A 12,404-nucleotide genomic window follows, 5' to 3' on the forward strand; every position below is an offset into this window, starting at 1 on the left:
AAATGTGAAGTTGAAGTATGAATACTTTAGTACTTAAGTACAGCGCTTGAGTACGTGTACTTCCACCACTGCCATGTAGGCTACTCTAGTTTTTAACTCGCAGCTCTAAATTGAAATTTCAAAGCATCATTAATGACACTAAATTTAAAGTTTCTGAGAACGACTCTGCGCTCCTCGTTCGTCTTTACGCGCGGAGAGACACCTGCGACACGAGCGCTTCCTTTGTCTTCCTTCGTGACATGTGAGCGCCGGTTTGATCCTCTGAATCAGCTGTCAGGATCTGTCGTCGCGCCTCTTCATGTTGCGACATTAGCGCTGCAGATGAAGTGGTGTAAACTCAAAACTGAGCTCTCACTCTCTTTTGTCATTCTTCGAGGAAGTTCATTCCCTGCGAGTCTGAGCGGCGCAGAAAGTAAAGGTGAGTTACTCTACTTCACCTTTTCTTGTTTGAAGATCTGCATTGTTTTACCTGTTACAAGTTCAGAGAGAAAAAGTTGGTTCCCAAAATGTTTCATGAAGCCAAAGCTCATAAAACCACCCAACTGTGGATGCCTGTTTGAGAAGATGTAACTGAAGCTTTGAAGGAAAACTTGTTCATCCTCCTTTTTCTTCAAATGTGGATCAAATCCTTCCTTTAACCCCGAGACCTGCTTCCTTTTTAAAGGACCACTGAACCCCAGATTTAAAATCTTGAGCTGTATATTTCCTGCTAGATATTTAAAAGTTATGTTGGCCTTTCTTCATCTGCTCACGTCTGTTTTCTGTCGCCATCAGAAACCTGGAATGCTCTTTTAAACCCTCTTAAAGTGGATAAAATCCCTTCTGTTGCTGCCCCTGTAGGTGTGATAATCCCGTCAGTTCAATTGTTTTAAAAACGAAATTACAACCGACTGTTAGATGTGGGAAATAAAATAAAAGATAGCGGCTGAAGTGAGGCGAAGCTTAACGTGTCATCTGTCCTGTTCCTGCTCAGGTGAGACTCTTGAGTGCCGTGGCCGAAATACAACATCCATAAATACACTGCATCCATCCAAGTGGAAGGAAAGTGAGTGTGACAGCTTTTCATTCATACTAAGAGCCACGGTGACATGAGTACAGTTTTAATCATATAAACAGAAATCATCTCATTGGTTGAATTAAACTTCAGCAGCAACCCTGTTTTTCTTGTAATATGATGTTAAAGAGGCTCTTTAACTTTGTGTGGATTTATAAAAGTTGACTTACTTAACCCTTTACTTAAATAAAGCATAAATGTGTTAGACAGAGTGCCAACAGTGTTAACATTTTTGGCACTTAGAATGGCTCCTGTCAATGTTATATATTTAATTATTGGATTATTATTGTTATTGATGTGTTAATTAGGTGTTCCTTTGTTTTTGAGGTGTGACTAATTACAACAATTTAATACTTCAATCATCTTCATATTTTATAGTAACTTCAGATTATAGTTCAGTAAAAAGTACAATATCAGAATCAGAACCGTTTATTGCCATGTATGTTGAACATACAAGGAATTTGGCGTGACGGGAGGTGCAAACTTAATCAACAACAATCAGTGCAAGTATAAACATATTAAATATGTGTCTCTAATATGTCGCTCTGAAATGAAGTGGTGTAGAATATTGGTATCATAATATGTAAATACCAAAGTTAGTACAGTACTCTACATTAGATCTGGGCCCTTTCATATTTACCATCAATTTACGACACATTTGATCCATTGTTGACATGAAAATATGAATCAGTGCAGCTTTGAAGTTATCCGGCGAGTTTAGATGATGTTTTTCTACTTGCCAGAGTTTAAATACTTTATCTAACAAAATCGAAAAGAGCGACTCGATCGGCGTCACTGTAGGCATGCTGAGCAGTTGGTGGTTTTAAATATATTTTAATTTTATTATCCAATTTCTGATAATGTTCCTCTGATTTGTCAGATAAACTTTAGTCTTCATAGTCCACTGAATTATTATTATTTTACTCATGAATGCAGCCACTTAATTCAACTGATCCTGTGTTCGTTAGGTCAACTCCATGTGTTCAATGACTGAGGTTGGAGGCAGCTGTCCTCATCATGTGGGCTCTCAATGTGTGACTCCTGACCTCAGTATTAAGGGACTTTTTCTCGGTTCTGACAGTGCAGTTCCCAAGATAGATGCCTCCTTTTAACAGATAAACTCACATGGTGATGCTCTCTGGTTACTGCTCGCTCTCTTTTCATGTTTCACTGGGTGGGGGGGGGGGGGGGATTGTTAGCACGTTGGTTGGATGCATTAATGTTTAAAGTTTTACTTTCGTTTGGTATTTATATTTAGAACTCACAGTGTGTTTGGACCAGTCTGATGATGTACAACAGGTGGAAGTGAAATAAGGACTTCTGTTTTTCACTTGAGCTTCCTGTTTGTGGACTAAACACTGTAAAGCCGCGTGATCTTGGGGGAAAAAATGTTTAGAAAGTATGATTTTGCTTCAGAGTAAGAATTTATTTGCAGTGTTTTAAACCCTGAAACATACACCTTGACAATAACCTGCATAATAACCTCTGATGAGGAAGTATGGAACATATGAATGCACCATCTGACTGTTCAAACGATCCATGTATTAAACTGCATTTAAAGAGTTTCAGTTTCATTATTCACAAATAGGCCACTAAACAGTCGCTCACATGCTGAATACAGCTCGTGAGGAAGACATGCAGACACATTGTCAGGTAAAAGAAAATACACAGCGCACGCTGCACCTCACTGCAGCGCTGCACCTGAAAACTGAGCTGCCCGTTAATGTTGACGTAGTTGTAGGCCAGCTAGCAGGCTCTGGCACGTCAACGAATACGCCCAAATATGTCAAACTAAAGATCTGATTGGTTGAAGACTATGACAATCAACAATATCGTCCCCATTCATTTAAACTGCACAGGGATTCACATGCGAGTCTGCAGGCCTGGGGCCTCTCTTCTTACCTAGAATCCCTCCAATATCAGTCCGGACCAAAGTGTAAATCCGATCAACATTGCTATCTGCTATGAGCTAATAGAAATAAAGTTGACTTGCTTTTCAGTCTGTTAAAGGACAATGACCAGCCCTGCAGGTTCTGGTCTAGTTTTCAACACTTGAAAAGCTAAAGAAGTCTGATTGGCTTCAGGCTTCATTGCCAATATTGGTTGAAGGTGAGTCCACAAACAGCTGAGCATAACAAATAATTGTGTAGCTTGTAAGTCTGTACGAGATCACTTCAGTGATCCTCTGACTTTTAAGCGCTAGCATCAGGTCAACATCTTTATGTGCCTAATATCTCGGGTTTATGATCAAATACCTGCAACGATTATGACATTTCCATCGGCCTCAAATGCACTTTGTGTTTAGTGCTAGCAAGTCTATGTTAGCATGCTAACCTAACGTGGTGAACATGGTTAACATTATACCTGATAAGAAACAGCATAGTTGTTAGCGTTCTGGCGTTATCAATTAGCTCATTTGGTACAGCCTCACATAGACTCTTAGTCTCGAAAGTATGTTTTGTATTTTGGATGAACTTGACCTTTTTAAAACTCTTCTGTCCAGATGAGCAGCGCAGAGAAAAGAAGCAAGGGCAGCGGGGCCGAGATGAGCGGAGACACCTGGACTCTGCACACGGACGGCATCCCTCCGGACACACTCAGTAAGGTACAAGACACTGGAGTCATTTATGTCAGCAAATCAGCCCTATGATATGTGAGTTTTTAAATTCTGCAACATATACCAGACACAGAGGCGAAAAATCATTTTTCAAACAACATCTAAACACCCAGGCTGTTTGAAAACAAAAGAAACAACTTATGCATAAATTAACTAGTGAAAAAGAGAAGTTCTGTTAAAGGCAAAGGTGGAAAGTAACATTTACTCAAGTACTCTCCTTGATAAAGTTGGCTACTTGTACTTTACTTGAGTATTTCCATTTTAAGCTTATTTATACTTCTACTCCACTTCTGAGACAAATATTGTAGTTTTTACTCCAATATATTTATCTGTCAGCTAGTTACTTTGAAGATCAAGGTTTTACATGTAATAATATATAAAAATTGTTTAAAATATGATGTATTATAGATTAATTGCTGCACAGATTGTACTGTAGATTAAACAGTATATATATAATCACCACTGCCAGATGAGTACACTTTTGTAATACTTTTGAACTGTTTCTAGATTTAGACACTGACCAGAGGTTACAAACGAAGCTAATAATTAGAATGCAGACAGTAGAGCAATTGGCATTCAGTACTAATACACAACATATGAAGACGTTATTTTGAAAACAAAGAGTACAAGAACTTTCAGTGTCTCAAATTTATGAGGCAAACTGTCAAAGTGACTGCTTCAGTGTGATTTTGTAAAACCTTTATTTTAGCCTCATTCACAACCTTCTGCTCGTGTGATTTAAGACTCGTTACTCACAGCAGCAAGAAACTGTCTGTTTTGGGGAGTGAGTGTTGTTGCTGGGAGGATTCTTGGATTAGGAAATCAAAGAGTGTATTAGTCTGATTCATGCAGGAGGATAAGTCACGGGATCATTTATTGTAAGGTTAACACTCATAATAATGAAGTTAAGCAGGTTTCATTTGAAATACCTCAGGAAGACAGATGGAGTCACACCCAACTCTCTTCTCTATTTTTAAAAAACCTGCACCCTGCTGATTACTTTCAGTCAACCATGAAGTACATTTACTATATACTTTGATTTGCGTGCTACTTTATACTTCTATTTTACTACAATTTAGAGGCAAATATTGTAATTTTTATTTCACTACATTTATTCGAGAACTGTAATTACTTTCCAGATAATAATAAAAAATATGATTTACAAATCAATTATGATATTAATATGTCAATAAGACATAAGATACCTTCAGTAGGAATTATGTAGAATACATACCCTACATTTACCAGCTGCAATTTAAAAATTATTTCACTACTGTGGTAAAATACGGGTACTTCTTTCACCACTAGTGCACCGTGATTGTGCGTATATATCCCAGGCTGGTGAATACAAGGTATGTCTGTACGTACAAAGTATGTCTACGCATGCAGAGACACGAGAGAAAGAGAAGAGATAACTATGTGAGGGATGGAAGTGAAGAAAGAATCTATGACTCCAGAGAGAAAGAGCCAAACAAGGCCTGAACAAACATGCAACGCCATGTCAGGACAGAGAAGAAGAAGAAGAGACCAAGAGAGGAATGGTGTACAGACCTGATCCCGATCCCATGGTGCTGGAAACAGGTTTAACTCAAAGACTATTGAACTATAATAACAATAATACAACTTTATTTATACATAGTACATTTCATATGAACAAATGCAATATAATGTGCTTCTCTGTAGGTGAAAATACACAGAAAAAGATTAATGCAAAAATGAGAAACATCAAAAAAAGACAAGTGACGTCAAATACGAGATATTTAAAACATATTGTAAAAATAAAGATAACAGTGAATAACTATGTAACAACAATTATGAATGAAATGAAAGTACGTGATTCATTTATTTTTCTAAAAGTATTAAAGCCGATGTGTTTTATTATACTTTATTGGATGATACCAGCTGTAACAATGTGCTATCCTGACTTTAATCTCAAGTTGTGAGATGTCTGTCAGCTAAAGCCCTCCTCTAAAACAGTTTGTGTTGAAGCTCTAGTTAGAGAAATATCTTTTATAAAAAGAGTTTGGAGAGTTGTGTCTTTATTTTTTTTTCAGATGCAAAGGTGTCATGAATGGATTAATATGTTTGTTGTAACTTTAATTATTACCTGTAGAGTTAAAGCCAAGACCAAAGAGCACATCATTAACTCACTACATTATTCTGTGGGTTCACAGTTTTCCTTAGAAAAGGCCCGGTTCAGGACTGAAGAGGGTCCATGTGGGAGCTGGTCTTGGATTCTGTCAGAGTTTAGGGTCTAGGTTTAGGCATGTAATACCTACTATTCCTCCATGATTTTATTCGTGGATAGCAGGACCAACAGGACTGTTGTAACTTGTCTGAGATATTTCAGACACTGACAGTAAAGACCATCACACCGCAGATTGGCTTTCGGTGAAACTGGTCCTGTTAGTGAACCAATCCAAGCCGCCATGTTGAAACCTGGATCTACAGAAACACACAAATACACATCCTGCCCACACACATTTCACAAATTCACCCACACAGTTTCTAGGGCTTATACTCCAGGTGTGTCTGGGTTCAGGAGGTTTAAATATTGGATTAAGGAGGGTTCGGATTATTTGAATTGATGAGGACACAAAGACAAAAATAAAAACTAATGTGAAAAATAAAGTAGGCTTTACCACGATGTCGAAGTGAACAGCAACAGGCAAAGAAAGCTTTAAACACAAACTACATTCTGTGTCTGTAGTTCAGTTGAGTTTACTGAGGTGTTGCACCGCATGCTGTACTCTAGACTGCTTTTAGCAGTGCTAGCACGTGGCTAGCATGGCCCTATGGATGGCCTGTTGGTCAGTACACCATTTTGGTCCAACTGTTGGATCGATTACCATTACATCTTGTACAGACAATCATGGTGATCCTCTGACTTGTCCTTTAGGGCCATCATCAGGTTTAAATTGCAGTATGTTCAATTGGTTTGTGACTAAATACCTGCAAAACATTCCCATGAATTTCACTTGCAAATGTTAGCATGCTAAATTAAGATGGTGAACTACCTGCTTCACCTCAGCATGTTAGCTTTGTCATTGTGAGTTTCTTAGCATGCTGATGTTAGCATTTAGCTCAAACCTCTGCTGTGCCTAAGCACACTAACATGGCTGTAGACTACTTCCCAAACTTTTTAAAACCAAAGCACCCCAGACAAAAAAAAATCGAGGACCTCTTGGAATACATGTTGTACCCCAGAAATGAAATGAACTGAAATGTTCGTTCCTCTGAAAGCCTCTGTGGATGTTTTTTACCCAGAATCCCCCTCTCTGTGGCCTTCTGTGAAGCATTTTTCTCCAAACCTCCTTTAAATAACGACGCTGCTCTTGTGCTGAAGTTGAAGGTTGCCTTTATTATCCAAAAAGGAAGTTCATTTTGTTGGGAGGGCCGATACAGACAATGCAGCAAAGGCAGTCCGTAGACACACAACAGGAAGCTGCACATCATTTCTGGGTGATGTGTCCCATATGTCCCCCACGTACATCTGCTAAATGTGACCCTAACAACAACAAAAAGTCATAAACCTACGATTTAATCTCTAAACCTTGTGGGGACCAGTTCTTAGTCTCTAAATCAGAGGATGCAACATAACAGTTGTGAAAGAAGTTGCTCTGTACTGTACGCCACAGAGCACTATGTGTTATAGATGCAGTTTGGTAAGTTAGAGCTTCTTAAATCTGCACAATGTTACTCCAGCTTTAACCGAAGCGGAAAACAGGAAGAGAATTGTGAATTGTTGCCAGGCATCTCCAGAGGATCATAACATGTTGTGCCAGCCAGGCCTCTTCCTGCACAATGTGCCTCTGCATTTCATTCACAGAAATGTTGGAGCATAAACAGCAGACACATGCACGTCTTTTTACTGTTCATTGTTTACCTTTTTATTTCCATTGAACATAGACCGCAGTAAATTGTAATTTAACTTCAGGTCATACATGCTATGAATTGAGTAATCTGCACCTTCAACAGACCTTGAAACTGAATTACAGGATTAAAGCTTCTTTTTGTCGTCTAATTCGTCAGAAGAGGGTTTGTCGTTTTCTTCTTCATCTTTAATGAAAGAAGAACTAATAGATAGGAACCGAACGCTGAGACACAGAAGAACAGAGCTCTAGTTCTTAGGTAAAAAGTGTTCTATCAATCAGATTTGCAGACAAATAATGCAGATCTGAAAAATGTATGGGTGTGGATTCTGAATGCAGACAAAGAGCATTTCTCCACGCACCCTCTTTTTTTTTTTTTTTTTTTTTTTTTTTAACTTTCATGCAACGCTCCTCCTGATTGGCCAATAATCAAAACCCTGAAGTCACTGTCGTTCTCTGATTGGTTATGAATTAAAAACAGGATCATGTGCCGTTACACTTTTACTCAAGTGGAGGTGCTAATACACCAAACTACGTTATATACTGTAACTGAAACTCTTCCCAACCTGCACATCACTTTTGCGAGCTTGTTTTTAGTGCGGTGGTGCCAGGCATCTCATTATACGGAGACTCTCTCTCACACGCTCTCACAGGTCATGATGACCTTCTTCCTTTATCTAACTCTCTGATCCTCTCTGCTTCTAAAATGAACACAGATTGTGTCAGTAATTTATACTGTGATTAGAATAAACACATCTAGGTTATGCATCGATTAGGTAAATTACCCAATTTATTTAAGGGTGTTTGACTGAATGCTTTACTGTAAAGGTGAGGTGATCGTGAGTCAAAGATCGCATTTGCTCTTTATGTCATAACTCTGAACTCACAAACATGAAACATTATTCAGCATGACTTCCCGAGGAGAACATTGTCTCTGATGTCCATCGAGAATAAACGCCCATAAATCCACTTAGAAATTAGAAAAAAAAGAGGCTTCAGAACATGCCTGAGAATCTTCATGTTTTTAAGTTTTTCTCAGTATCAAAGTAATCCAGTGATAGTTGTCTGTACGTCCATGGGTACTCTGCAAACAGGAACATCCAATTACTACTTCGGCATACTTGTCATGGTGCCAATTAGGCAGAATTTGAACATAAGCTAACAAAACGGGGCTCAAAAGAGAGTTACAAACCCCACCTGCCGCTGATATTCTCTGTCGTCATATAAAGGCCTATATGTTGGTGTTTGCATGTTTTGACAGTTCATTAAATTCACATTAAATAAGTGATGTATATTTATTTCACCTGTCAACAAATCACTGTAGACATAGTCAGGAAGTTCCTTCATGAAACATGATGTCATCCACAGCAACAGGATCAAACCCCGCCTCTCCTCTGAGCGCAGGAGCTCTCTTTGTTTTATAGAAACTCTCAGTGACATTTAAGACTCCTGGTTATATTAGATAACATCCTTGTCATATATCATATCATGTGCTGCATTATAACTGGTAGGACGACATTGTTCAGATCTGTTTGAAATAGCTTTTGCTGCGTAGTGACCCAAACTCTTGTTTTATCCATTTTCAATACCATCTACAGTAGTGGGCTCTGTGGTTTCAAAGTGAAGGTTTTGAGGAAACACTGCCATCCTGTGGATACATTATGTGAACTGTGTTCTGCCTTCACTTTATATTTTTCTATTATTTTGATTTATATGTGTAAATATAGTTAATTAATATTGTTATTATTTACTATTTGGCATTTTTCTCATGGTTGTTTGCTTTATGTTGACAATCTGCAATAAAATAGAACAACATTTTTGTGTGTGTGTGTGTGCGTGCGTGTGTGTGCGTGCGTGTGTGTGTGTGTGTGTGTGTAAAAATGTGCTGCATAGTATTGATTGTACAAATTAGAACTGATTAAACATAATAAAACGAAATAAACAAAACAAACAGACAAATGAAGCAAACTTACACATTTAAAAAAAAAAACAATAAGGCTGTTCCAGACTGGAACTCTCTCTCATTTACATTTTACTTTTTTTTTTTTTTTTTTATTGGCATAATGAAGTCTAAATATATTAGCGTGTAACCAAACCAGATCTGGTGGACAGAAGACAAAGTCAAAGTGGATTATAACATGAACTGGTTGCTGATGTATATCAAGTCTGCACAAACACATTTAGGTCAGAAAAGTGAATTCTCTCTCTCTCTCTCTCTCTCTCTCTCTCTCTCTCTCTCTCTCTCTGCAGGTGCAGGAGTACCTGGAGTGTTTCCACCTGTCTCTGGAGAAGCTGCAGGAGGTTTCTGCTCGGCTGAGGAAGGATCTGGTTCGAGGTTTGGGGAAACACTCTCACCACAAGGCGCCCGTCAAGATGCTGCCCACCTTCGTCAGGGCCACACCGGACGGGACGGGTACCTTTTTACATTACTGTGTATACTTTATCATCATAAACCTTTTAATATCTCAGATTTTTACGCTCAACTGTAACGATAAACCAATGCGTTTCCTTCCTCCCGGCAGAGAAGGGCGACTTCCTGGCGCTGGATCTCGGTGGAACAAACTTCCGGGTGCTCCATGTCCGTGTGGTGGAGGAGCAGCAGAGAGTGCTGAAGATGGACAGTCAGATCTGTGCCATCCCCAAAGAAATGATGCTGGGACCTGGAGAACAGGCGAGTCTGATGCAGCATCAAAAACAATGTACAATTTTAAGATAAGAAAAATGAAAACTAATATATTCACGAGAGCAGCCTTTTTTCCATCACACACACACACATAGAATATTAAAATGGAATGTACAGTAATTAAGTAGAGTTTTGAGGTACTCGTGCTTTACTTGAGTATTTCTATTTTCTGCTACTGAACACTTCTACTACATCTCAGAGACAGTAGTTGCTTTGCAGATTTAGATTAATAATTCAATTATTATTGATTAAGGGGGAATTTCACAAGCTATGCAGCAGTGCAGTTCTGCATAATTGAGTATTTCTTTCTTTAGGTACTCTAAATATATTTTGATGCTGATATTTACCAATATTGAATGACTTGGATCAGGATTGGAGCCAAAAGGACATCCCTACTATCTGTATATATATGAAGATGATAAATATCCGTCTTTCTTTCTGTCCAGTTGTTCGACCACATCGCCGCCTGTCTCAATGACTTCCTCGTCTCTCAGAAACTGAAGGGACAAACTCTTCCTCTGGGCTTCACCTTCTCCTTCCCCTGCGAACAGAAAGAAATCGACAAGGTCAGACACGCGCGCACACACCACACGTTTTAACCAAACCTCACAGAAAAACTGCAGGATTTAAGAATATACAAATGTAATTGCTTGAGGGCTATTGTGCTGCAGGTGTTTTTAGAAGATCAGCTCAATCTTTCAAAAGGTGTCTGTGTTTAATGTGGAATGTTCTCTCTACACAGAGCATCCTGATCCGATGGACTAAAGGCTTCAACTGCTCCGGAGTGGAGGGCAAAGACGTGGTGAAGTTACTGAAGGAGGCCATTCACAGGAGAGGGGTCAGTCTACAATACTGAGGCTCGCACGGTGATATTTAAAATACGATGTGACGCAATATGATGAAATGTCATGTTGAGATCTGCGACGATACGTCGATCAATCAGAAAGTTGATTGGCAATTATTTTGATGATCTATAATCAAGTTAAATGTCGTCTGGTTTCAGCTTCTCAGATGGGAGGAGTTGGTGGAATCTAATCATGTACTCAAGTGCTGTACTTTCTCTACATTTCAGAGGAAAATATTGTATACAAATAAGTTATTTTACAAATTAGGTTTTTGTATTCAAAACATATGAAGTGCAGCTGAAATTATTATTAGGTTATCTTTTCATGCAAAAACATTTCATGGTTGCAGCTTTAAAAATGTGAATATTTGCTGCTTTTCCTTTAAATAATATTAATATTTGTAATGTGTTAGTAGTAATGTTGAGGTTTGGACATTAGGTGTCACTTTGGGCTCTGGGTAATTGTGATGCCCATTCTCACTATTTTCACTATTTTTGCAACTCAACTTTATGTATAAAGCACCTTTTATACAATCATGCAGCCCAGAGTGCTTCACAGAGCCACATTAAAACAACAAAATGAAAAAGATGAACTAAATAATAGACAACAATGTAATAGAATTACAAACCAAACAATCAATCGGTTAATGAGCAGAATCAGCAGATTAATCCCTAATGGAAATGATCATTAGTTGCAGTCCAATACAAAATATGACTTAATACTAAATGCTTTGTTGCTTAATCAAGAAAACAATCAGTCGATTCTGAAAATAATGGTTAGTTGCAGTTCTTGTCAAATCCAGCCGAAAAACACAAAGAACAAAAGAATCTTGGGGGTTCAGATGCACTTGAACCAATGAGAAGCTGGAGGATGTTGTAAGTGTCATGCTGCCCAACCTGCTTTTGTTTCCCAGAATGCTCCTCTAAATCTTTAATCAGTGCTGTGAAGTAGCATCATGTGGTCCTTTATCTCTACCGATGCTTATGGATGTACATGAAGCTGGTTCCATGTTGTTTGTTGTCTCAGACTCTTAATAGAACCAATGTGACATTCTGCAGTTTCTCTTTGCACAAAATGTGTGTGTAGGCAGGTTGTTTGGAATACAGATTATAAATAGGAAGCACATACACACCTGTCTCTCTCTCTTATCTGTCTGCCTCTCTGTCTCTCTGTCTCTCTCTCTTGTCTATCTGTCTGTCTGTCTGTCTCTCTCTGTCTCTCTCTCTCGCTCTCTGTCTCTCTCTCTCTTGTCTGTCTGTATATCTGTCTGTCTGTCTCTCTCTCTCATTCGCTCTCTCTCTCTCTCTCTCTCTCTCTCTCTCTCTCTCTCTCT

General features: G+C 38.7%; 1 protein-coding gene across 2 annotated transcripts in view; it reads left to right on the forward strand.

Moving 5' to 3' along the window:
• The first annotated feature begins 335 nt into the window (after positions 1–335).
• LOC116395248 (hexokinase-2) overlaps positions 336–12,404 on the forward strand; it is an 18,821-nt gene continuing 6,752 nt past the window's right edge. The window contains exons 1-7 of one of the 2 annotated variants that reach the window (XM_031868980.1): positions 336–418; positions 974–1,045; positions 3,558–3,659; positions 9,794–9,956; positions 10,066–10,214; positions 10,673–10,792; positions 10,969–11,064. In XM_031868980.1, the coding sequence (XP_031724840.1) occupies positions 3,558–3,659; positions 9,794–9,956; positions 10,066–10,214; positions 10,673–10,792; positions 10,969–11,064 (630 nt within the window). In that variant the 5' untranslated portion in view covers positions 336–418; positions 974–1,045. The remainder of the gene's footprint in view (positions 419–973; positions 1,046–3,557; positions 3,660–9,793; positions 9,957–10,065; positions 10,215–10,672; positions 10,793–10,968; positions 11,065–12,404) is intronic. The other variant, XM_031868981.1, reaches the window with a different exon arrangement.

Source organism: Anarrhichthys ocellatus, unplaced genomic scaffold, assembly GCF_004355925.1.
Source record: "Anarrhichthys ocellatus isolate YVR2014 unplaced genomic scaffold, GSC_Weel_1.0 scaffold45, whole genome shotgun sequence".
Classification (NCBI taxonomy): domain Eukaryota; kingdom Metazoa; phylum Chordata; class Actinopteri; order Perciformes; family Anarhichadidae; genus Anarrhichthys; species Anarrhichthys ocellatus.